We start from the raw sequence: 25,183 nt of genomic DNA, 5'->3' as shown, positions 1-25,183 counted from the left end.
TTTTTAGGTTAATAATATTTAGTGCCAAATACCACAACTCACAATTCCACCGTAATTTTACACGGAGTCCGGTCTCGACACGACCGGCTAAGCCATCTCAAGTAAGACATATCCATATCCAAAATGTAAATCAATAATTCCAACACAAATGCCACCATGCGTACAGCATGGCGTCCGATCTCGGCCCGATCGGCTAAACCATCTCACTTGAGACATAACCTCTTTTAATTGTTCACTCATTTCATATTTCTTTCCCATCTTTCGTTACATGGCACAAACATCCTCATTTATTAAGTAGTTTTTGGCATTTGGGAACATTTTACAATTCAAGTCTTTCCCTTTTTATTTGTTCAAATAATATCATCATTCATGTCGATAAGTACCATCACATAAAGCATTTCACACATAAAGGAAGGAGCTTAGAAAATCATAATTACGTTCTCAAATAGCATGATGACATGGTAACCATCTAAAACAATTAGGGAACATGAATCTTTCAATCCAACACACTAAGAAAAACAATTCTAGTATGATCAAGTTGGAACTTACACCCATTATTCGGACACCAGGAGTTCGATTCTAGGAAGAAGAGAGTTAGCCATACATATCTCAATTTCGCTTCTTTGGATTCTAGCAATATACAAATTGAACCCAGAATTAGGAAAATGTTCATGGTTCTAACTCACTTTTTCCCCACACTCTTTATCACACATGCATGCAAGATAAACCACCCTCAGACTCATGAAGTATCAACCTAATACCCCATTATAGTTATGTTTGAAATTAAGAGATGGGGTGATGAAGCCTTACCTTTTAGGGTGAAGAATTTTGGTGCTCTACTTGAATATTTTCAAGGTTTTGAGTAATGGTTGAAGATCAATTTGATAAAAAATTAGGCCCTCCCTCTAGAATCCTCTCTCTCACTCTAGAAATATCAGAAATGAGCTTCAAAATAAACTAAAGGGGTATTTTAACGGAATAGGGGTCAGATTTTAAATTAAGAAAATGGGTGCCCCGACACAGGTCTGCGGTCGCATATGCGACCGCATAATGGTTATGCGGTCCGCAAAGTGATCGCAGAAATGGCCCTCAGGGACCTAAACTTTCGGCTCAGGTATGCGACCAGTATGCGGTCCGCATACTTGTTCTGCGGTCGCATAATGCACCACAGAACTCCCTCCGCAGAAACCCAAGAGGAATTATGCGGTTCGCATATCGATTATGCGGTCGCATAATCGACCGCAAAACTGACTTCAAATTGGCCAAACTTACTGCTTCACTCTGCGGCCATTATGCGGTCCGCAAAGTGATTATGCGGCCGCATAATGGGCCGCAGAAATGTGTTCTTCTGCGAAATATTTTTCTCTCAGTCTGTAGGGTACTGTTCAATCCAAAAAGTCTAATCTATCTTGGCACCACGAAACTCCGAGTATTTTGGTTAAAAAATTTTACGGGTCCTTACACTTATGCATAATTATTTATCACATATATATTTTCACATTCACTTTCAGAAATGAGTCTGCATTTACAATGCTTATCATAAGTCACACTTTTAAGGAATGGACTATAATCATGTGAATGTGTCTCGTATTAACAGACCACATTGATACATATTTCCTTCACCTTTGAATGATTGTTTTGAGAACCCTTATTGTTCTCCTTTTTACAATTACCATCATGATGACTATTATTATTTTGGTCTTTGGCACGTCCACTTTTATTGGTCAACCACTTATCTTCATTTAGACTTATTATGCACCGCTACCACATTTACTTCAAGAATGGAGCAAATCAAGTGGGACAAGCTTCATGATTTTTCATGAAAAATACATTATTTTTCTTTAGTCATCATTATATCATCAATATGATGCATTTTAACTCAAATCCAATGTCTTACTTATATAAAGACATGTTAGGTCATAATGAGTTGGAATTCAAACTCAACTCCTATTATCATGATGCACCGGAACTCACACCCGATATTTTATTCTCATAGTGCAGTGAACTTGAATCTACCGCTTTACCCTCAATCAATGGCATAATAGGCTAAACAATATTGAGATTCACTCTCAAACCCTGATTTTAATCACATGCCAAAAAAGTTGTACACAGCAAATTTGCAACTTAGCAAATCAAATTTTCTTTCTTAAATAAATGTACAAATCTCAAATCAGCGTAAAGTTTTATCAATTAGTTATAGCATCTAGTGAAATTATCTAGAGAAATAGAAGTTATTAAATAATAAACATTAGCAATTTAAATTTGGGTAGAAGCAAAATTAAAAATACTTCTTCACAATATCAGTAATCATAATAAAAATAATATAAAATTTATCTCACAAAACTGTTCTACTCTTGAAAAGAAAATTTTTGTTTTGAACACTCTTGAGTATCTAGAAAGTGAAACTATTACTTTAACATTTCAATGAAAAGTGATAACTAGTCTTACGTTTCTTAAAGAAACATTCAGGACTTAGTCTTACGTTTCTTAAAGAAATATTCAGGACTTAAAGAAATATATAAGCATAGCCTAATTGTATAATTTAAAATGATGATAACTACAACAAATTCATCTTTTAAAATGATCTGCTTTATATCCATCATAATGAATGATAAAATATCATTTCGTGTCCAAAATAATCAAATTTCTATACTAGTGTAGTTTTCATCTATTGTCTATATTTTTATTATTGTGGTGCTTATGCTTTTCTGAGCCGAGAGTCTATTGGAAACATGCTTTCTATCCTCAAAAGGTAAGGGTAAGGTCTGCGTACTCACTACCCTCCCCAGACCCCACAGTATGAGATAATACTGAGTATGTTATTGTTGTAGTATTCAACTAGCAAAAATTAACGACAATCAAAACGCTAGAAGTGGTTATAAATACATTTTAGATGCTAATGTAGTTCATCATATTAAACTGAATACAACACCCAAAAACACGTAAATATGCATAAGATTGAAAATAACAAAGTGACAGAGTTAAATCTGATTTCTAAGAAGTAAGGAATATAAAATTTGAGCAGTATAAATGGATAAACTCCTACACTATGAAGAAAGATTAAAATAAAATTACCTAGCAGCCAAAAGGATATGAGAAGGCCGAAACCTTAGAAGTTAACAAGTGCCTACCATATTGTCTTTAAGAAAAATATAAAAGAGCAATTCGTGCTGATAACGTATTAAGAAACCTATCTTACCGTAAGAATATATAACAAGAATAACAAGTTAAGAAATATAGAGAGAAAGAGATGAGAGGTTCTTATTTCTTTCATGTATTCAAGTGTGTACAATGTGATGCCCAAACCCTTTATTTATAAGATGATATTTAGGTAATACAAAGGGATACCATGAACATGATATTAACTATTGAGATCATGGAGGCGTTGGAGGCGGAGCCTCATTGAACCAAGGGGTGTCAAGCGATACCCGTTCGCCGGAAAATTACACTATTTTTTTTAGATAATTTTATTTTATTTTATGTATATTTACTATACATTGACTCCCTTTGACTTTTTGATGTATCTTATTATTTATATTTTGACACCCTTTGATGAAAATTCTGAATCCGCCACTAGTAGGAGGTTAATGGAGAAGAGTAGTTGGTGTTACTAAAGGATTGCGTATAGGTGTTCGTAACACGCAGCGGAAGACAATAACAATCCTAGGTAGATCTTTTCGTGTTTAAAATTTATTTACATATCAAAGATTTGATCTAAGACGTACCTGGTGAAGAAAGTCTCGTTTCAAAATTTTCTTCGATAGTGCGAAAACTTTATGTGTATCCACACCGAGATCGATACTTGCTATCAACTCTTTGATCAATGAAACCTGCGAACAAATTGAATGAAAAATATTGTGCTAAGTTTTTCTAAAAAACCTTCAGCCTTAACGCAAGCATAGTATTTTTCCTTGTAATGAATATTGCTCTCCTGGTCTTTCGGTTCTACCGATTATTCTGTACTCCTACGTTTCTTTTGATGATACATGTATATATATTGTTAATCACCAACACTTTCCCATTAGGTTATGGAAAATTTAGAAACAGTAGTTTTCGGTTTTCCAAGTCCATTCCACAATTGAATTGTATGGAAATTACAAATCCCATTCTAAATGGGTATACGTAAGTGCGTGTCCTTGATGGACTCAACTTGGATAAAATAAACCTTTATTAATATTATATACATCATTATATATATATATATTTCAATCAAGAGATGTAATTTAATTTTTTATTCCAAATAGAAAAGTTCAATTTGTTCACAATATTAATTATATCATCTGTGCTAGCAAAGAATAAAATAATATTTTATTTGGACTAATAACTAAATTTATTTGACTAATTAAATTCTTAATTTAATTATCAAATAATAAAGTAATTAATCCTTTAGCAAAGATCAGAACGCTCGTTAGTGTGCGACCCTATAGGTTCATACTAAGCCGGTAGTAAATTGATCACAACAATATACTAATCAAGGGTGGCGTGTAGTAGCACTCCTTAACGATCGGATAGCATGAAATATATAATTTACTCTCAAGAACCCGTAAAAAAATAATGTAGTTATTCTTTCTGCCCTTATAGCTCTGAGTCACCCTAGGATATGGTTCATGTCAAATATAATCCATCATTGAATGACCTAAGAAACTCTTTTCTTCTTTCATTCAATTGCCCTAGCCAAGGTCTTAGTTTGGTCGTTTATAATTCATGATAACATGGAACTTAAACTCATTACTAAGAGTCGACAAATTTCATCTTGATCAATCACTAATTATACAAGTATTTAATCGTACCCAATATCCTTTCAACTATCGCCCTAGGGCCATAGGTGTCTAGTATCAAAGCACAATAAATAACTTGTCAATTACTATGACGATCTCAGGTCAAAAAAAACTCTTACATCACATTCTTCAAGAGAATATCCTATTGACAGTTTATGGTAATTCTAACCATTAGGAATTATCCAATGAGTTGGTTTAATGATCATATCTCTATATGTGTAACGACCCGACTTGTCGTTTTAAATATTAACGCCTCATTCAGTGACTTAAGGTCTCGAGCAGCTTCGTAATATGTATTATGACCCGCGGGTGTGGTCGGGTTTGATTTTCGGAAGATTCGGAAAACAATTGAAAGAACAATTCTTATTTAGAAGCTTAAATGGAAAGAGTTGACCGGAGAGTTGATTTTAGAGCAAACGACCCAAAATGGAATTTTGATGATGTCAATAGTTTCGTATGGTGATTTGGGACTTAGGCGTATGTTCGGATTTGAATTTGGAAGTCCGTAGGACAATTCGGCGCATTTTGGCGAAAGTTGAAAAATAGAAGACTTTTGAAAAGTTCGATCGAAGATTGAATTTTTTATAACGAGGTCGGATGTCTATTCTAAAAATTAGAATAGCTCCATTACGTCATTTATGACTTGTGTGCAAAATTTGAAGTCATTCCATCTTGATTTGATACGTTTCGGTGCAAAATATAGAAGTTGGAAGATTTGAAAACTCATAATTCGATTTGATGCGCGATTCGTAATTTCGGCGTTGTTTGACGTGGTTTGAAGCCTCGACTAGGTCCGTATTATATTTTGGGACATGTTGGTATATTTGGTTAAAGTACCGAGGGCATCGGGTGGATTCCGGATGGCTAACGGATCAATTTTGACTTGAAGAAAACTGCTGGAATTTTGGACTTGCTGGTGTGATCGCTTCTGCGGAAGCTTGATCGCAGAAGCGACCTCGCAGAAGTGAGATGCTTCTCGCAGAAGCGACTGAAGAGGGGGAGCTGAGAAGGCCGCAGAAGCGACAACTCATGCACAGAAGCGCAAGCGCAAGAAAAATCGCAGAAGCGGCCAGTTGCGCAGAAGCATGCAATGGCCTCGTACCTGCAATGCGCGCAGAAGCAGAAATGCTTCCGCAGATGCGAGGGTCGACTGGGCAGTGCACGTTCGCAGAAGCATGATTTTTGCTCTCAAAAGCGAGCACGCAGAAGCATAAAAGCACTCAGCAGGTGTGAAACTCGACAGAAACATAAGGATTGAACTTGGTCATTTTTTCATTTTCGTTTTGGAATTTTTGAAGCTCGGATTTGGGCGATTCTCGAGGTATGTTTTACAAGCTTGGTTGGGATAATTATTCTATATCCTAAAGTGATTATATTTCATGAATCTATGGTTATATTCATCGTTTGATTCAGATTTAAATGGAAGAAATCAAGATTTTTGCAAAATCTTCCAAAAACGAAAAATTTAAGATTTGGAGGTCGAGTTATTATCGAAATTTGATAGAATTGGTATGGTTGAACTCGTATCGGAATGGGTGTTCGGATTTCATGAAAATTATGTCGGGTTCTGAGAGACGGGCCCCGCATTGACTTTTGTTAACTTTTTAGAATAAATTTTTACGTCGATATTTTATTATCCGGAATTATTTTCGATGAATTTTAATGAAGTTATACAATTAATTTGGATAGATTGAGCTGTCCAGAGGTCAATTCGATCAAGAAGGCGATTTTTGAATATCGGCATAACTTCCAAAAGGTAAGTATCTTGCCTAACCTTGAGTGGAGGAATTACCCCTTAGGCATCGAGTCTTATGTGCTATTTTGTAAAATGTGAAAAGTCATGTACCGAGGTGACGAGTACGTACTCGGGCTTATATGTGCCAAATATATTGGGTTAAAGTCTTAAGCATATTGTGTAGTAAATTGAATAATTGTTGGCATTTATTTAATCATCTATTTGACATGCCTTAATTCGAGTTTGTTGAATTTGTTTTTATATGACAATTTGATGTGATTATTAATTGTATATTTATGTGGATTCCGTGAATTTGGTGATTTTATTTCTTGGAATTAAATTTTATTATGGATTTTTCATCTACAAATAATTAATTAAATGAGCTTAAGAAGAGGTATTTATATAATTATTAAGAATTTGGATTAATGAAGGTATTGCCCTATGCTGAGTAGTTTCTATCTCTATTTTTTTTTGAGGTTTTATATACATTGTGTGGATCCTTCGTCTATTTGTTATGGAATTAATTGATTTATTACATTTTTGGAATTGGTTGTGGCCATTGAAAAAATTATGATATGAATTGATTTTGTTATGTAGCCGTAATAATATTTCGTGTAATTTTCTGTTGTGTTATTTGAGTTATTATTATTTTGAGGAAATAAGGGCGGCATTCCACTGTTGATATTATGTGTGTATAAGGGTGACATTTCATTGTTGTTATGTGTATTGGGATATTGTCTGGGTGGAGTGATAAGGGTGGCTATAGGAGAGATAAGGGTCGCTATAAGAGAGATAAGGATGGCAATAGGAGTGATAAGGGTGACTATTGATATTGTCAGGGCAGAGGGATAATGGAGGCTATTATAGGAGTGATAAGGGTGACTATTGTCAGGGATAATATATGATGATGTGGAGTTGTTGCGTGGGTGATTTTTATGTGATGTTGTGATTTTTCTTGTGTATATTTTTATACCTTGTGCAATTTATCTTTTTATTGGTAAATTAATAATAGTCTGATTTATGTTGAAATTGGGAGCATGTGGCTATTGTCAAGCGGATTATGAAAAGAAATGTGGGCACGAGGTGCCGTGAGTAAATAATGATGATATTGGCACGTGAATTGTCCGTGCAGTTGTGATATAAAATGTGGGCACGAGAGTAAATATTGGCACGTGAGTTGTACGTGCGATTGTGATAAAGAAATTGGCACGAGGTGCTGTGGAAATATGAAATTGGACTGAGACCCATACTTTATGATTTTGAAATGAGGTATCACAGGGTGACTTTTATTCGAAAGATATTTATTTGATGAAATTATATTAGAAAGAGATTTATTTGAAAGAATTTTATTCGAAAGATATATATTTGAAGGAATTATATTTGAAAGATATTTATTGAAAGAATTATATTCGAAAGATATTTATTTGAAGGGAGTATATTCGAAATATATTTATTGAAAAGTATTATATCCTGAATAGTATTATTTGAGAAGCATATATGCGAAAGATTTATATTTAAAGGACTTGATTTAATTGGGTGTACTTGTATTTATTATTTGTTGAACAATATTAATGGTGTTCTTGTTGCCATGTTGTGCATATCACTAATTGGTTTGTGTTTTCCTTATTGTTATTGGTTTCTTATTATTTTATATATTATATTGCACATGTTATTAGATTAGTGAGTGTCTTGACGGTACCTCGTTACTACTCCACTGAGGTTAGTCTTAATATTTACTGGGTACCGACTGTGGTGTACTCATATTACACTTCTTCATATTTTTGTGCAGAGCCAGGTATTGGAGATATAGGACTCAGACAGAGTTAAAGCGGGATCGCAAAGATTCAAGGTAGAGCTGCTTGGTCATCGCAGTCCCTTGGAATTTTTCTATTTTATTGTACTGTTAATTATTAATCGAACAATATTGAGTATTCGATCCTTGAGATCATTCCATGTATTCAGTTAGAGTTTGTGACTCAATATTACCAGTCTTGGGAGGTTGTTTGTAATTATTAAAAAAAAATTAAAATGTAATTGTAATTGATTTACCTAGTCTTAGAGACTAAGTGCCATTATGACACCTGTGGTGGGATTTTGGGTCGTGACAAGTTGGTATCAGAGCTCTAGGTTCATGGTTCTACGAGTCACGAACGAGTCTAGTAAAGTCTTGCGGATCGGTACAGAGACGTTTGTACTTATCTTCGAGAGGCTACAAAACTGTTAGGAAATTTTCACTTCTTTCATTCCCGTCGTGCAAAATTTATTGAATTTGGAATTTGAGCCCTTGTATCTCTATTCTCTCACAGATGGTGAGGACACGTGCTACCGGATCAACTGACCAGGCACCCACGCATTTTGCTTGGGCCGCAAGAGGCCGAGGAAGGATACGTGCCACGACTAGAGCACCTGTTAGAATAACAATTGATGAGCTGCCAGTAGCTCCAGTTAGGGGACAGGTACCAGAAGCACCTGTTGTTACCCCCGAACTTCAGGAGACTTTAGCACAGTTTCTGAGTATGTTTGGTACATTAACTCAGGCAGAATTGATCTCTGTTGCACAAAATATTTCACAGATTGGGGGAGTAGCTCAGACTTCTACCACGACTCCAGATGAGCAGGTTCACATTGGTCAGGTTCCGGATATAGTACCGATATAACCTGTTATTCCGGTTCAGCCTGAGGTCAGGCCAGAGGCATCAGAAGAAGAATAAAAGAGACTTGAGAGATTTTAAAGGTATAGTCCATCTACTTTCAGTGGCCCAGCTTCAGAGGATGCCCAATGATTTCTAGAAAAGTGTCACCGTATTCTCCGCACCATGAGTATTGTGGAAGTAAGCGGAGTAGCCTTTACTACATTTCAGCTGTCAGGCGCAACGTATCAGTGGTGGCAAGTTTATGAAGAAAGTAGACCAGCCGATGCAACACCACCAACTTGGGCTTAATTTTCGAAAATGTGATTTAGTTAATGAGATCAACTAATCTTTATCCCATAAAGACAATCACATAAATATTGATCTAACCGGATTAGTAATGTCCAAATTAATAATCTTACGATCAAGAACAAATTTAGATTAAATTATAAGAAACTTCACTCTCATTATCCTGATCTCCATCACAATGTCAAGTCTCAAAATTTAATCAAGGACTTTATCAAATTAATCAAGCAATTAATAACAATAATAAAAAAATATCAAATGCCATATATATTTTATATCAAATAACGTTCACAAAAATATATTCAAATCATCAAATATGAGACTTAATCTAGGGCATATCTACTATATCTCTAACAGTTACTCCCTTAAAAGTTATGAACATCCACCATAATTAAGTATTTCATAACAAAAAATAATATTTTACCTTTTATTTTGGAATTTTAGAAAGTAATGGAGTAGTAGGTACTTATTCATTTTGGAGTATAATAATGTCAACAAATAATACGACATTGGTTGTAAAAGACCAAGTATATAATGAATAGTCAACTGTCGAATCATGAAAAAAAATGTCGAGTTTCATGTATATCATCCTAAACCTTTGTCCCAAAAAATAATTTTAAACGCTATAATGATAACAAGGAATAAGGTGAAGAATGAAAGAGAAAATGACCTTTTTCTTGTTTCTTCACATTTTATTGTGCTATTTCATAATTTTCAATTTCATTTGTTCTATCATTGAGGTAATGGAAGAAAAACATTCGTACGTTAAATAATTACCAGTATATATTTTAATATTTACATGGTAATCTTTTCTTAAAAATAGCTTTAAGCCGAATCGGGCCATTGGCCCCTCTTTGTGGGATACAGACCAAGTCCGTATTAAGTATTCGGACCATCCGAATTCGGGTATTAAAATCTCAATTGCCATTTAGATTTTGATCGAAATAGGTCTACTTAAATGGTGAGGCTATGCACCGGGGTTCGAATCCCCAAGCCGACGTGGAGGAACAATAAAAAGTTAAACACGCTTCACAGTTAATAAACGAAAGAGAAAAAATTCTGAATCGAGTATTTTGGTGTGGAGTCGAGCCAAGGAGAAGAGAAACAGATGAGGGAGGATAATGATATGACCGGAAAAGGTGACAGTTGCTGCATCGACGGCAACAGAAAAAGCGTAAATCCAATCAAAGAGGCCGGAGTAGGAACCGGAGGGACAGGCTCCGGCGAAGGTGAAGTAGAAGGCGTATCATCATCGAAGAATAAAGGAAAATCGTGCAAAGGATGTCTATATTACTCGTCTACTTTCAAATCCAATTCTCGCAATCCTCTCTGTCTCGGCCTTAGCCGTTCCCTTCCTCAAGGTTCCCCTTCTAACCCTTTTCGTTTTTCCTCTTTTTTTCTGCCCCTTTTTAAATGTGTTGTTACTTGCTTATTGTGCATTTCTTTTGCTAATTTTTATTGCTTGCAGTGATTCCTGTTTTCTGTTTTTCGTGGAATTATAAGTTTCATAATTCAGGACTCGTTACAATTTGCAGCTTAAAAAATAAAGAAATTTCTCATGTTACTTACAGGTGAAATGTTAGTATATAATGTTCAATGGCTCAGTAGAAAATGTAAAGATTCTAGTTTTACAGAATCCCTATTTGGTCCCAAAAGGCATATTATCGAAGATTGGAAGCAGAATGAATAATGAGGATTCATATATCCAACACCATCTACTTTAGGATTAAGGCATAGTTCCAAATTGGTCTGAGGTCTCTCTCTATATCGTTAGTGATACATGTTACTTGTGCTGTAATACTCTAAAAAGTAAGCATTTTGGGCAGCTGAGTTAGTTCTGGTCTGGTGATTCCATGTTATGTGAACTATCCTTTTGAGGAAAAATCATTTCTGCAGGAAAACGGGAAGCTAGAATCTCTGACGTACTCAATTGTTGGTCACATAGACCTCTGCTACTGTATCTCATTATGCATTGAATGTTCGGCTTTGTTGTTATCATTTATAGCATATTGAAAATTAGACCCTGTATTGAATGTGTGCTGAGACTGGTTTCTGATGTTTGATAACAAGTACCTCGATATATTGTTGGGGAATCTGAGATGGAAGCTTCTAAAGAGGGTCGGAGCCTTACGGATTTTAGATATGCTTGTGTCGGTTATTCTGTATACTTGGATCAGAAATCTAGATCAACTGATGCTCAAGACACACAAACAGAATTGCCAGTCTGTGTTGGCCTTGAGGTTAGCATTCTACTTTAAATGCTGAAGTTTGCTTCATGCCTTGTTTCATGTTTTGATGTGTTCTCGGGCATACATGGAGAGAAGGCAAATTAATTTCTGTAGGAGGTGTCATGCTTTGACATATTAGTTTTTACTTCCCTCTTTGTTCTTACCAGTATTGTGTTTATATGCAATTTAATCCTTTGATAGAGTTATAGGAAGATATAGCCACTAATAACTTCATGTTTTTTGTATTATTTCTGTTTACTCAAAAGAATGTTGCTCAACTAACTTAGATAGCATGGCGTAGGTTTTGGTGGATAAAAGACCCACTTCAGCTGATGCAGCTCCTGCTCCTGCTCATGCTCGTGCCCAAAAGAAAGAAGGTGATTGCCATGACTTCATTTCTTCCCTGCCAAAAAATGTGTCTGATGTAATGCTATTGGTATAGTGTGTTACTGCTTCATGTGGATGTCTAAATTTGGTTCGAACATTTTTGTACATAGGGATGTGTTCTTGTTCCAGTTTCCCGAACATTATCATTTTCCAGTAACATTTTTTTCATAATTAATTACATGCTTGGTGAAAGTTTATTTTTTGCTTTACCTACTGCATTCCTTTATTTTTCTCGAAGTAAAAAATTCAGAAATATTCTTTATCGACAAATCCTCGTTGAAAACTTAAAATTACTTTTCTATTTGTTGCTGAAGAACTGTTTATCCTTGTTCATTTAAAGTCTAATGACTGTTTTAAGCTTGGAAGCGACATTATAAATAAAATAGGGTTAATTTCAAAGACCTCCCTTCAGGTTTTGCCTCATCACACTAATCTCTCTTGTGGTTTGCGATATTACGTTTACCTGCCTTATTTTGATCTTTTTGTAACAATTATTTTTGATCTATTTTTCATAAATAGGAAAAAATAGGCTCTGACTGATTTGCCTTTCTTCCTAACGTTTGCTCTTTTGATTAATTTATTTCAATGAATATCTTCTTCAATTAATTCCTTTAGAACAGAAAAAGTTACGCTAGGAGTGACTGCGTGAGTGCACTTCAGCTGTTTTATAGGTCTTCTCATCATCTTCTATGTAAAAGCAATTAATCTTCATATGAAGACACTTGGCGATGCTGTGTGCACAATCTCGTCGTTTATGTTCCTCTATGAGGTGACGAATGTTTGAAAAGTTAAAGTTTTTCTTTTTCCTTATTTTAATTACTACTTTCTTTTTTCCTTCTCATGTTTGGTAACTGAAACTCTACTATCTGGTGATGTTTGGCAATTGAAATTTCTACTATTAAGACATCTAACTATTGTTCCTTCTATCAGAGTGTTTTTATATCTGTCATTTCCATTTAATAATTCGAATATGAAGTGCAGTGACCATACAGAAGTGGTGAAATTAGAGCTCGCAAGAGGAATTACTTCTTTTCCTTTACCTTTTTTATTCATAGTAGTGGAAGTCATCTCAAAGATTATGTGAAAGCTCTGTTGTTGAAGAAGATGTTCATTAAAATAAATTCAAAAGAGCAAAATGTTAGGAAGAAAGGCAAATTAGTTAGATGATATTTTTTTTTCCTGTTAATGAAAATAAATTAATATAATTGTTACAAAAATCAAAATAAGGGAGGTAAGCGTAATATCTCAAACCACAAGGGAGGTTAGTGTGATGAGGCAAAACCAGGAGGGAGGTCTTTGAAATTTTCCCAATAAAATATAACGGGCATCCGGCAAGATCAAGGTTATCGAATTCAACGTTTTACATCCAGAATGGAATGGCTGGTTTGACCTTTTGAAGTTGTCCGCATAGCTCTTTTCAATCAGGACAAAGAAAAATACTATCGATGCAAGAACAATTGTGCTTTTGAAGAGATTATCAATCCAGCAGTAACTTTAGCCACTTGGGACCGGGATCTATCCAGTACTCATATTTTGTTTTCCAGCTTTTCAACCTTCAACAAATGATCTCTCAGGATTTTAAGATGTCCTTTATCTGTAGAAATCAGAAGTTTGAATGCTTATTTTTTATCATGCTGATAGAAAACTTATATCTGCATAATATACTCTTATGAGTACCTCAAACATCTCCTCACACCATTACTTGTTGGTCATTAAACTAATGTCTGAGGTTTTATCTGTGACATGTATTTTTTAGCTCATCTGTATCTTTTATGAGTCAAGCGAGAGTTTCTAGGAGAAGGTGGCGCACAAGTTCCTGGTTCGGATTCAAACATATCTTTTCTGGCTTCTTTGTGTACTATTTCATGTGTTACTGTTGTTGCCTCTTCCGCGCATAATGTATAGGATTTTAGCAGATGACAACCTCTAAATGTGGCATATTATTGAGTAGTTGATGATAATTTGATATGCAATGCAATTCAGCATCTTGTTCTGTAAAGTTCGTTACCCCTTGCAGTAGTATTTGGAATATTACATTCTTTGTGTTTTGGTTTGATCATTGGCAACCTAATTTGGTTCTTGTGTTTTCTTTTAACTTTTTTATTTGTAAAAGATGGACATGGAGTTCCACAACCTCGATCACATAAACCAACTCATGCAGCTGGTGATGAGTTCCTTACCAGGCAAGCAGTGTTTGAATATTGATACATGATGTCTGCTTCAAGTGAGGCACTATAGAGTTGTTTGATGATGTTTGTTCCCTTGAAAATACAGGTTTACCAGGAACGCTAACTTGGTTGCAATGGGAGTAGCCAAGAACTTGCGGAAAGTGGGAAACCGTATAAAAGAAAGTGTTGATGACATCTTCTATCGGCGGCCAAAGTAGGATTATTCTAATCCTGAAATAGAAGAAATGGATTGAAGAGCATTGAGCTGAAAACTGCTCCACCAAATAATGTTTACCGTTTGCTTCATTCGCCTTGGAATAGGGGAAACTTGTAATATGTCTTATGAGATTTATTTTGGTGTTTCTACTATTGATTTTTCATTTAAGGAATGCTCTTATTCCAATAATATCAAAGTAAGAATCTTTTATTTCTAGTTACTATAATTGTTACTACTAATAATTCCTTAGATTTTACTTAAAAATATAAAGCAGGACAAACGTCACGTAAAAGTAACCTGCATTCCTTAAATGAAGGACGCCAGGTTCTTGCCCCGTGGTTGTGGCTAAGTAACTTCTTTTTTCTTTCATTTTTTATTTTCGGTCAAGATAACTTCCGCTCTTTTTTTCTTAGCTCGATCATATTCTATTTCATATTCCAATTTTTCTAGAATACATTTAACTGGTTATAAAATCCAAAAAGTGAATGTAATATTATCCTATCTTTTGTGTGTTTGGTGTGATGGAAAATATTTTTTGAAAATAAGTGAAGTTTTTAGCGTTTAGTTGCTAGAAATGATTTTTTATCATTTAGTATTCAATAAAACTATGTGATTAACTAACATTACTACTATCAATCTTCAAGAGATATATTTTTTACTCTTTAACCAAACTCAAAAAAGACATTTTCAGGAAAATATTTTCTAAAAAGCTCCTTTCTTTTTTGCAAACCTTTTACAAGGATCCAAATTATATGACGCGCATATATTGCTTGCAATTGCTGGCGGTATTTCTCTTTCGGGAATACTCCCTGAAAATGGAAGCTGAAAGGAGGAGCAAACTAAGGTTCAAACATTATTAAAAACAATAACCAAATAAAGAAATCCTGAACTATTTCATTATCCCCAAGAAAAACGTGTTCCGTCATAAGAATACCATTCACTTCTACTTTTTGATTCACAAATTCAACTGTATACTCAACAACGATCGGAACCACGAAGACGATTGCTTCGCATGAATTCAAATGGCCGCATATGCGGCATGTAAACGGGTCGGATATTTTGGACCTAAACTCGGAGCTATTTCCGGACGCAACCGATTCCACGGCACACTCATTTCGAACCCTTCTTTCAACGGCAAGCGCTTGTTCCTCGTCGACACTCTAGCTCTTGTAATAAGTATTTCTTTTCTTTTCTTTCTTTTTGTTGGCTTTTCATTTTTTATGCTGCTTCTATTACAAATTGAAATTGAATGATGAGTAGTATTTGATTTTTCATTTTTTCAATTGGCCTAAGAATGAATTACTACTGTTTTTTCTTTTGTTAGGTGAGAAGACTGGAAGCACAAGGGGTGCCTACGAAGCAAGCCGAGGCTATTACTGCTGCCATTACTGAGGTTTTGAATGACAGCTTGGAAAATGTTGCTCAGACTTTTGTTTCTAAAGAAGAGTTGCAGACAGTACGTATATTTTTTTAAAAAAATTTATACATGTAATTTTGAATTAATTCACCTTAAAATTTATACTAACGTGATATTATTTTCATCTATATAGCTTGAGATGATTCAAGAATCCAAGTTGTCCAAATTTAAGTCCGAAGTTCAAAGCTCTCAGGTATCAGTTCTTCACTGTGAAATTTGTGGATTCACATTTTGATGCACTGAGTATGGCTAATTTAGTTTTGCATTGATTGGTCTTAAAGAATTTTCATGCTCTTTTAATAAAAAAGATGCTGTTGGTGGAAATTTTTCTGCTTTGTCATTGTGTATTTTGGTAAAGGTTGGGATTTGGAGTGGTATTATGCTGAATGAGTTGGTCATCCATTATGCATATGGCCTTTGGGAATTATCAAGGCCTTTATTGAAGGAAAATGTTCTCTTCCAGAAATGGAGTGATCTTACGGGAGAACTCTTCACACCAGGAAGATATTATAAAGGGCTTTCTTTTTCTAGATATCAGCCATGACCAACCCTTGCATGAACTGCTAAGTGCTAAGGACCCATTGATCCAATAGTCTCACATTGATTCCTTCATATGTTTCGATTGGGCAAATATGCCAATAATGATTTGGATGGTTTTCTCCTAGCTCAAAACTTGCATTTTTGCCCTGTTAGTCCTCCAACGCCGAACTAACTTAATTTTTCTCCTAAGAACTAGTCGTGTACTGTCCGCCTATTGCTACTGCCTCCTCTTTTTTTTTTTATATCTTTTCTTGAGCCGAGAGTCTATCGGAAACAACTTCTCTACCTGCTCAGGATAGGGGTAAGGTCTGCGTACACACTACCCTCCCCAAACCCCACTTGTGGGATTACACTGGGTTTGTTGTTGTTGTTATTGTTGTTGAACTAGTTATGTACTGTCAAATAAAAGCCTGGTATTTAAAGGAGGAGGGTAGAGGGGCGGGCCCATTGTTCACTGAGTTTCAAACTGTGCATTGGCCCTTTGGGATTTCTTGGTTATTAAAAAAGAATCATTCCGCCGGTGCATTAGAGACGTGTAACATGTGTGACCGTTTTATCAAAATTGCGTGTCCATTATCCTGTTGGTTCTTAAATATACTCACATCCGCCCACATACTACTGGACCTTTCCCTTAAGGAAGTTGGTTAATAGATGATCAGAAAAAATACAGTTATCTGCATATTGATACTTGAGATATCAGTCTGTTCTATAATGAGCCAATCTCAGGTGTTTAATTTTTTTGTATGATCTCAGTTGTTTAGTTGGTATGCTGATTGTATTATTTAAAATGTTTAGTGAAGAATATACTTAGTAGTAAAGAGCGATTATTTATACGTACATCACGCTGCTTCTGGGTTTAGTGTCCGACTTGATGTTGCAAAAGCTCGGCTACATCTCGATCTGAGTATAGTAACATGAATTTAATCTCTTAAAATGAATCACCACATAGAATAGCCAGTGAACCTGTAAATAGTGAGTTTTAGATTAATAGCCGCTTTAGTTAGTATCATTCATGATTGCGCGTCAGTGTGAATTCTCTTTTCCCAAATAATCTGCTTTACATTAGCATTTGACTATTGTTTGAAATAACTATTTGAACTTCTATGTCAAATATTTGCACTAGTCAAATGAAAAAATGTGAACTGCATAGTGCAAAGGGATCTGCTAGAAAGTTCTTTTTTCTCCATACCTTGAAACTTGATTTGGCAGATGTATGAAGAGGTGATGAAGATGGTAATGTATGTGGCAATGTAAGGATTTGGTGCAAGGTCTGAGTACGTTGAGTAGGTGTAAGTTGATTAACACTGTTTGTACGACAGGAGGTGAGGTTCTGGGGAGGTGTGGGGGCTTAATAGATGGTAGATATTGACGATAAGGAGGAGCCTTAGATGTGGCACAAGTGAAATTTCAGAGATGACATGCTGCTTTGAGAATATGCGAAGAAAGGACGAGTTAAAAACTAAGTGACATCTGCAGATAGATATTCTAATTAGAATCGGGCGAATAGCCGTGATATCCCTCCTGACCTCAAGAATATCCTAGAACTAATTTAAATTATACACTTACAAGCACAATGTGTTAATTTGTCTTTCCCAAGGGTCCATGTTATGGAGAAAATGCTCTCTTCCAAATACACTAGTTGGTCGTGCATATAAAGTGTTGTAAAAAAAACTGGAATAAGGAATCTGATCTATAGTGTAATGAATGCATTTAATTTATGAGGTAGCAATATGTAAGAACATTAGCTAAAAACAGAATGGAAAATTAGAATGTACAAGCAGGCTGCATGTTGTTTCAATCGAGTGTTTATTTTCTTTCAGCTATCCTCTGTTGTCGGGAAGTGCATATTAACTCAAGACGTATGCACCACTGTGCTAAAGGAGATCTAGTCCAATTATTACAATCATGTATGGAGACTGCACGAGTATCTGCAGCTTGGCTTGTACCTTGTAGTGGAAGTTCTGTAGAGGTTGAGGTAGTAAGCTCTCATGACTCATGATTTGTTCTGAACTTCGGTCTTGCATTAAAAAAAGTGCTCAAGAAGTTACTTAGTAGTTAACTGTGCTAGTCAAGCGACTGGCTGAAAGGAGATTAAAAGGATGATTAGGAATGTAAAGGTAGACTTTAAAGTCAAAAAGGAAAAGATGATTAGCTCGTTTTTGTTGAATTGCCATTTGAGAACCATTAGCTACTTTAATGGCTAAAGTTGACGACAAAGAATAGCAAAGAAAATGTCCGATCACCAAGGAAGAATGACTATGAAACATATGCAATAGAATTTCCTGACATGGGGGGGCTATTTGAGGAGACAACTGGTGAAATGTTTGGGACTGGAGAAACTCATTACAGTTTGCTTCAGGTAGGGGAATAATGTTCTGCATATGTTGTCTATGGATTCTTCGTGTGAAGCATTCTGGTAGCCGCAACATGCAGGGAGTAGCGTTTCTCTCGAGTGTAACCAGTCTCGTGACAGTAATTACATTGAGGGCATGGCGAGGTGGTTTGGTGGAACATCTTCTATTTTGATTCTACACCGTTTATGTGGTCAAAGTAGCAGTCTGTTGTTTGAGAAGACATGACTGGATCAGGGGGTACGGCGAGACATTGTAATTGAGTTAACTAGTCATCAATAGTTGGAATGGAAGAGCAGGCTAGATATGGTTGCTGAGTGAGTCGCGTTTTGATTGGTGAGGCGATATGCGATCCTGTGCTTGATTAAAAAAAGGAGATGAGATCATGTGAGTTTATGTATTGAACTTTACATAGATATGTACAAAGGTGTATTACTAATACGAGGGTAGTGCAAATTTGTAAACCTCTAATTCTATATGTCTATTACATTTGGATAATTTCTTTTTTCATTAATGATGATTCATGGGTGTCCAAACTTGTAAAATGATTCATGCTTTATTAATTCGGCGATCCAGGAGAACCACTTTTCTCTACTGCAACATGAAACTGAAAAACTCAAAAGTGACATAGAAAAGATGCGCAGTGAATTGAGGTTGGCCTTCACAAACTATATTTTCTTATTATCATTTTCATATTACAGTGTGCTTGTTTTGAAATTTGTAATTTTTTCCTCTGGTTTTCGTTTTGGGTTATTACAGGTATGAAATTGATAAAGTCACTGCTGGCCATAGGTTGGATCTCAATCTTGAAAGGGGGTAAGGAGCTACTGTCACTATTTTATTTTGTGCATTATCTTCAGTATCTTTGTAGGTTACGTAACCAGTCACATAATCATTAGTAATATGTTTGTAGATAAACTGTTAGTCAGCTGTTTACGGCTAGAGTCTAATGTTGTGCTTCATTTGCAGGAGAATCCGGGATGAACTAGCAAATCAGAATCAAGAAACCACTAACCTCACTAACAAACTTGACCGAGTAAGTGTAATACGCAACTATAAATTGACATTTGATACCCGTAATTAAACTAATCCATTCTGCCTCTTTATGTAATTATGTTATCCCAGGAAATTCATGGATTAAGGGCTCAGTTGGAAGCTGCAAAATATGATGTTATAAAATATTGTATAGGTACCCTTGTCTCTATATCTGCTGTTGGGTTGGCCGTAGTCCGTATTTTGAAGTAAGTGGCTGAAGTACAATGCTAATTATTGATTAAAAAAATATTGTTTTTCAACATCCTTGCTGCTCAATGGATAAAGCAGAGTTGTTTGACGCCTAAATCCCAATCGCATTAGCAGACATTATAATTACTGGTCTAAGGGTACGCGCTTTGCGCGTGTACCCTATATCAATGAATATATAATTTAAAAGATTACAAAAAAATATTAAATAATGTGAGTTAAAGAATAAAATAAAATAACAAGTATAAGTTCTTAAATATGATGAACATTGATCGCTTTTAGCTAGTTAGCTCGATAAATAAATAATAATATAAAATTTTAAAAAATACTCTAATATTAGAGTTAATAGTTTATAAAAAATAACGTAAATATAGGAAGCTAGGAAGCTGTTATTTATTAGAATGGTTATAAAAAGAGATAAAAATAATAATGATTATTATTTTTAATACCTTTTGTCTTATGTTGTTACAATTTATTGCTTTATGTTTGCATTTTTAGCACATTGACCTTTAATTCTATATTGTAACTAATTTTGCTCTATTATCTTATTTCTTTTACTACCAATACTCTTTTTATAAAAGCATAGTTATGTACCTTAAAAAGTTTATCAACTCGAAAAATAATTTTAGTTACATGATGATTTTGAAAAATAAATTAAATTTAAGTCTTTTACTAATTAGTTAATTCAGAAATTTAATTATTTTGTCTTAACATGAAAACATATTTTTTCGCATTGGGGCTTCATGCCTTTATAATAATATAAAAAAATTAAACAATTCTAAACTCCTTTCCTACTCGAATAATATTATTTTCTTCATCAAGTTTTTGTGAAATATTTAAAAACTACATTCAATAAATGATTATGTACTTTATATCAATGAGTATACAATTTTAAGAATAACACAAATTTTGTTAAACTATATAATTGAGTTATAAAATAAATTTTAACAATCATAAATTCTTGAAAATAACTAATATTGATCATATTAGATGTTAACTTAATAAAGAAAAAAATAATTTCACACAAAATTATTCTAAAACATTATCATAACTTTAATATATGAGTTCTGCATTGGTTTCGTAGCTTAAACAGAGTTGAATATACAGTATGTTAGACTTGTATTTAAATATCATGCAATAAAATTATATTTCTTGTTGCCTTAAAATATATATTATATTTTCTTAAGTACCTAATATGAACTCCATCTTATATGAAAAACATAAAAAGACATAGTACGTAGGTTTAGTTATCATACGGAAATTTTAATCGAATGGTAATATAAAATAAATGTCACAAAAATTAAGGTAGAAAATTAATGCTTATTATTATTTTTCTATAATAATTCAAATTTTAATTGATAAAATTAATTTTTTAAACCCTTGAATTATAGTAAAAGAGAAACGATAATTGAAATAATGGTAATATCACAATGGAAGTTTAGCTTTGCTTTGAATGGCAAATACTCACGCTATGTCACGACCCAAAATCTAACCATGGTCGTGATGGCGCCTATCGTGTTACAAGGCAAGCCTATTTCCCAAAATATTACTACTAAATCGATTATAAGAATTTAATAAAATATTTTCAACATTTGAATTTTTCATAAACTAAATCAACTCTAAATATAATTATAGAAAATACGGAAACGAGCCCCAAACATCGGGGTGTCACTAAGTCATGAGCGTCTAAATCTCTGAACTAAGGAATAAAACTGTCTAACTGTTAATATAGTCCAAAAGAAGAAATGATAAAATGAGTAACAAGGTCCTGCGGACGCTAGCAGCTACCTTGCAGTCTCCAACGATAGCCGGCCTGAACTCAACGATCGCCGCGCTCTAACTCACCTGTATCTGCACATAAAGTGCAGGGTGTAGTATGAGTACAACCGACTCAGTAGTAACATAAATAACTAAAGAACTGAGTAGTAGTGACGAACTAAGTAGAACAATTCAATTATTTCTTTATCACAATTTAAAATAAACAGGAATAAACATGTAAATTCCATCAACTTAATAAATGCTACAAAGAAATTAACGGGTAAAATGCAGCAACAGAAAAAGCAATGAATCCTTATAGCAATGTCACTCCATCACTCAGCACTCGGCTCTCGGCATTCGCACTCAGCACTCAACACTCAACACTCAATAGGTACCTGCACTCACTGGGGGTGTGTACAGATTTCGGAGGGGCTCTCAAAACCCAAGCGCTAAGCACGGACAACTCACGTGCTGCACGGACAACTCACGTGCTGCACGGACATCTCACGTGCCATAATATCAATCCCTGGATCCTCACGGTCAACTCACGTGCTACGCGGACAACTCACGCGCTATGATATCAATACCTGGATCCGCGCGGACAACTCACGTGCCTCAATCAAATACCTTACAATAGGCCCTCGGCCTCACTAAGTCATGTACCTCTCTAGCCTCACCATCATCAACAAATAAGGGAAACACAACCCACGTCAAGTATCACAATATATAAGCAAAATAATAGGGACTGGGGTAAACATGTACAATAATATCTATGACTGAGTGCAAATAATCTTAGAATGAATAAAGCCTAAGCATGATCTCTAACATGAAGGCAAACAAGTTCAACAACAAATAAACACATAATCACAGATAATAGACATTAGGCCTCATAGCTTCACGGGACAGACCAAGTCTCAATCCCTTGCGGTGCACACCCACACGCCCGTCACCTAGCGTGGGTATCACTTCCAAACAATCACGTGATGTCAAATCTCCGGGTTTATACCCTCAAAGCCAGAGTTAAAACTGTTACTTACCTTAACAGTGTAAAATTCTACTCCGGGATGCCCTTGTCTCTAGACTCGGTCTCCAAAAGCTCCAAATCTAACCAAAATCAGAATACTACTATCAACATAGGCTAAAGAATCAAATTTCACAAAACAACTACATAAATAGGCCAAAAATTCGAAATCGGCCAAAACCCAGCCCCCAGGCCCACGTCTCGAAACCAGTCAAAAATGGCAGAATAATAATCCTCGTCCTCTCCCGAGTCTAACCATATAAAATTCATCAAATTCGGACTCCGTTTGGTCCCTCAAATCCTCACTTAAAACTCTCCAAAACTCAAATCCAAACTCCCTCAATTTCACCCTAAAACCCTACTAATTTCATGGCTAATTAGTGAAAAAATATCATAAACGCGTGTAAATAAACCCAAGTAACTTACCTCACTGATGTCTCGTGATTCTCCCTTAAAACATACTGCCCCAAAGCTCAAAACCGTTCAACAATGGTGGAAAAAGGGCAAATATTCGTGAAGTGTGATATATATAGGATCTGCCCCAGGGATTCCGCACCTGCGGACCCTCTTCTTCGCACCTGCGCGGCCGCACCCGCGGTCCCAGTTGCGCACCTGCGAAAGTCACTTAAACGCCAAGCTTCGCACCTGCGGCTACCCCTTCGCACCTTCAGCACCTGCGAAGCCTGCCCAGAGCCCTCCTTTCCGCATCTGCGCTCCAGGTCTCGCACCTGCGGGCTCACAGATTAGATGCGACCTCCAACTCGCACCTGCGCATCCTGCGTAGCCCAGCACTGCCCGCTCCTGCGGACTCCCCTTGTGCACCAGCGACCTCGCACCTGCGACTCCTTCTTCCGCAGGTGCGGAAATAGCAGAACAGCAGCATCAACTGCATTTTCCAAACTCCAAACTTCCCGTTAGCCATCCGAATTCATCCCGAGCCCCTCGGGACCTCAACCAATAATTCCAATAAGTCATATATCACTACCCGAACTTAGTCGAACCTTCGGAACACCCAAAACAATACCAAAATACCAAATCAACCTCGGATTCAAGCCTAAGAACTTCTAAACTTCCAAAATTCGCCAACGACGCCGAAACCTATCAACCACGCCGGAATGACCTCAAATTTTGAACACACATCACAAATGACACTACAAACCTACTTCAACTTCCGAAATTCCATTCCGACCCCGATACCTAATTTTTTCACTGCTGACCAAAATCGCCAAATTTCTAACTTTTGCCAATTCAAGTCTAATTCTATCACAGACCTCCAAATTACATTAAGGACACACTCCTAAGTCTAAAATCACTCAACGAAGCTAACCGAATCATAAAATTCCACATCCGAATTCGTTTACTCATAAGTCAACTTTCGGTTGACTTTTCTAACTTAACTTTCTAACTAAGAGACTAAGTGTCTCATTTCACTCCAAAACTACTCCGAACTCAAACCTACCAACTCGATACAACTCAACACAGCTGAACAACACATAAATAAGCAGAAATGGGGAAAATGGGGCTACAACTCTAGGAACGACCGACCGGATCATTACATCCTCCCCCTCTTAAACAAACATTCGTCCTCGAACGAGTCTAACAGAAGAACATACCTGAAATCACAGCATCTGAAGCAATATCGTCTGACCTGGATGGGAGGGCATAAAAACGGGCCTGACCACCCCCTGATCTGCCTCCCCCTCTCGGGCGACCCATAGCTGACTTGGCTCCGCCCCTAGCTGGCTGAACTCCACCCCTAGTTGGCTGGGCGGGTGGTGGAGGAACTGGTGCTGGTGCCGTCGGCCGAGTACTCCGCTGTGGAGTCCCACCCAACAGCCTAGGGCAATATCTCGCAATGTGACCAAAATCCCTACACTTGAAACAACCCCTCCTCTGACGAAACTGATGCTCCTGATGCCCAAACGAATTACCAGATGATACCTGAGTGGGCGGGGCATAATGAGAACCCTGCGCTGGCAATGCACTGAATGATGACTGACTCTGCTGAAACTGGCCCTGCTGAAACTGACCTCCCTGAGGAGCACCACTGAAACCACCTTGACCACGAGGCCTCTTAGCCTCCCTCTCAGCCCTCTCCTGACCTCGAACCATCTCAATCTGTCGAGCAATGTCGACAACCTCATCAAAGGTAGCCCCAGATACTCTCTCCTTGGTCATAAGCAATCGAAGCTGAAAACCGAGGCCATCTATAAACCTCCTGATCCTCTCTCGGTCTGTGGGAACCAACCAGACCGCATGACGAGCTAACTCGGAGAACCGCATCTCATACTGTGTAACAAACATCTTACCCTGGCGAAGCTACTCAAACTGCCTGCGCAGCTCCTCTCTGCGGGACTCAGGTACAAACTTCTCCAAAAAGAGAACGGAGAACTGCTGCCAAGTAA

General features: G+C 36.2%; 2 protein-coding genes across 3 annotated transcripts; both read left to right on the top strand.

Annotated features, from left to right (window-relative positions):
- Window positions 1-10,390: 10,390 nt before the first annotated feature.
- On the top strand, window positions 10,391-14,669 carry LOC104094525 (uncharacterized). 2 transcript variants are annotated; one of them, XM_009600481.4, is made up of 5 exons: window positions 10,391-10,810; window positions 11,520-11,689; window positions 11,979-12,054; window positions 14,178-14,247; window positions 14,339-14,669. In XM_009600481.4, the coding sequence occupies exons 1-5, from the start codon at window positions 10,558-10,560 to the stop codon at window positions 14,448-14,450; spliced, it is 681 nt and encodes a 226-aa protein (XP_009598776.1). In that variant the 5' UTR covers window positions 10,391-10,557; the 3' UTR covers window positions 14,451-14,669. The 2 variants fall into 2 exon arrangements, with proteins under 2 accessions (XP_009598776.1, XP_070051357.1); XM_070195256.1 differs by lacking the exons at window positions 14,178-14,247; window positions 14,339-14,669 and adding an exon at window positions 12,736-12,851 and having other exon boundaries at window positions 10,425-10,810.
- Window positions 14,670-15,219: 550 nt separating this feature from the next.
- On the top strand, window positions 15,220-20,098 carry LOC104094526 (protein FMP32, mitochondrial). The gene is made up of 7 exons (XM_009600482.4): window positions 15,220-15,618; window positions 15,774-15,905; window positions 16,000-16,059; window positions 19,334-19,410; window positions 19,517-19,573; window positions 19,727-19,793; window positions 19,883-20,098. The coding sequence occupies exons 1-7, from the start codon at window positions 15,472-15,474 to the stop codon at window positions 20,000-20,002; spliced, it is 660 nt and encodes a 219-aa protein (XP_009598777.1). The 5' UTR covers window positions 15,220-15,471; the 3' UTR covers window positions 20,003-20,098.
- The last annotated feature ends 5,085 nt before the right edge of the window (window positions 20,099-25,183 follow it).

This window comes from Nicotiana tomentosiformis, chromosome 2 (assembly GCF_000390325.3).
Source record: "Nicotiana tomentosiformis chromosome 2, ASM39032v3, whole genome shotgun sequence".
Classification (NCBI taxonomy): domain Eukaryota; kingdom Viridiplantae; phylum Streptophyta; class Magnoliopsida; order Solanales; family Solanaceae; genus Nicotiana; species Nicotiana tomentosiformis.
The sequence above is the reverse complement of the archived record's forward strand: the minus strand, read 5'-3'. Positions and strand labels throughout refer to the sequence as shown.

Bases quoted from the DNA above. Each gene is read 5' to 3' on its own strand.
- LOC104094525 (XM_009600481.4), top strand. From the start codon at position 10,558: ATGAGGGAGGATAATGATATGACCGGAAAAGGTGACAGTTGCTGCATC. The intron at 11,690-11,978 runs GTTAGCATTCTA...AGCATGGCGTAG, and splicing joins CAGTCTGTGTTGGCCTTGAG to GTTTTGGTGGATAAAAGACC. The intron at 12,055-14,177 runs GTGATTGCCATG...TATTTGTAAAAG, and splicing joins TCGTGCCCAAAAGAAAGAAG to ATGGACATGGAGTTCCACAA.
- LOC104094526 (XM_009600482.4), top strand. From the start codon at position 15,472: ATGGCCGCATATGCGGCATGTAAACGGGTCGGATATTTTGGACCTAAA. The intron at 16,060-19,333 runs GTATCAGTTCTT...TCGGCGATCCAG, and splicing joins CCGAAGTTCAAAGCTCTCAG to GAGAACCACTTTTCTCTACT. The intron at 19,794-19,882 runs GTAAGTGTAATA...ATGTTATCCCAG, and splicing joins TCACTAACAAACTTGACCGA to GAAATTCATGGATTAAGGGC.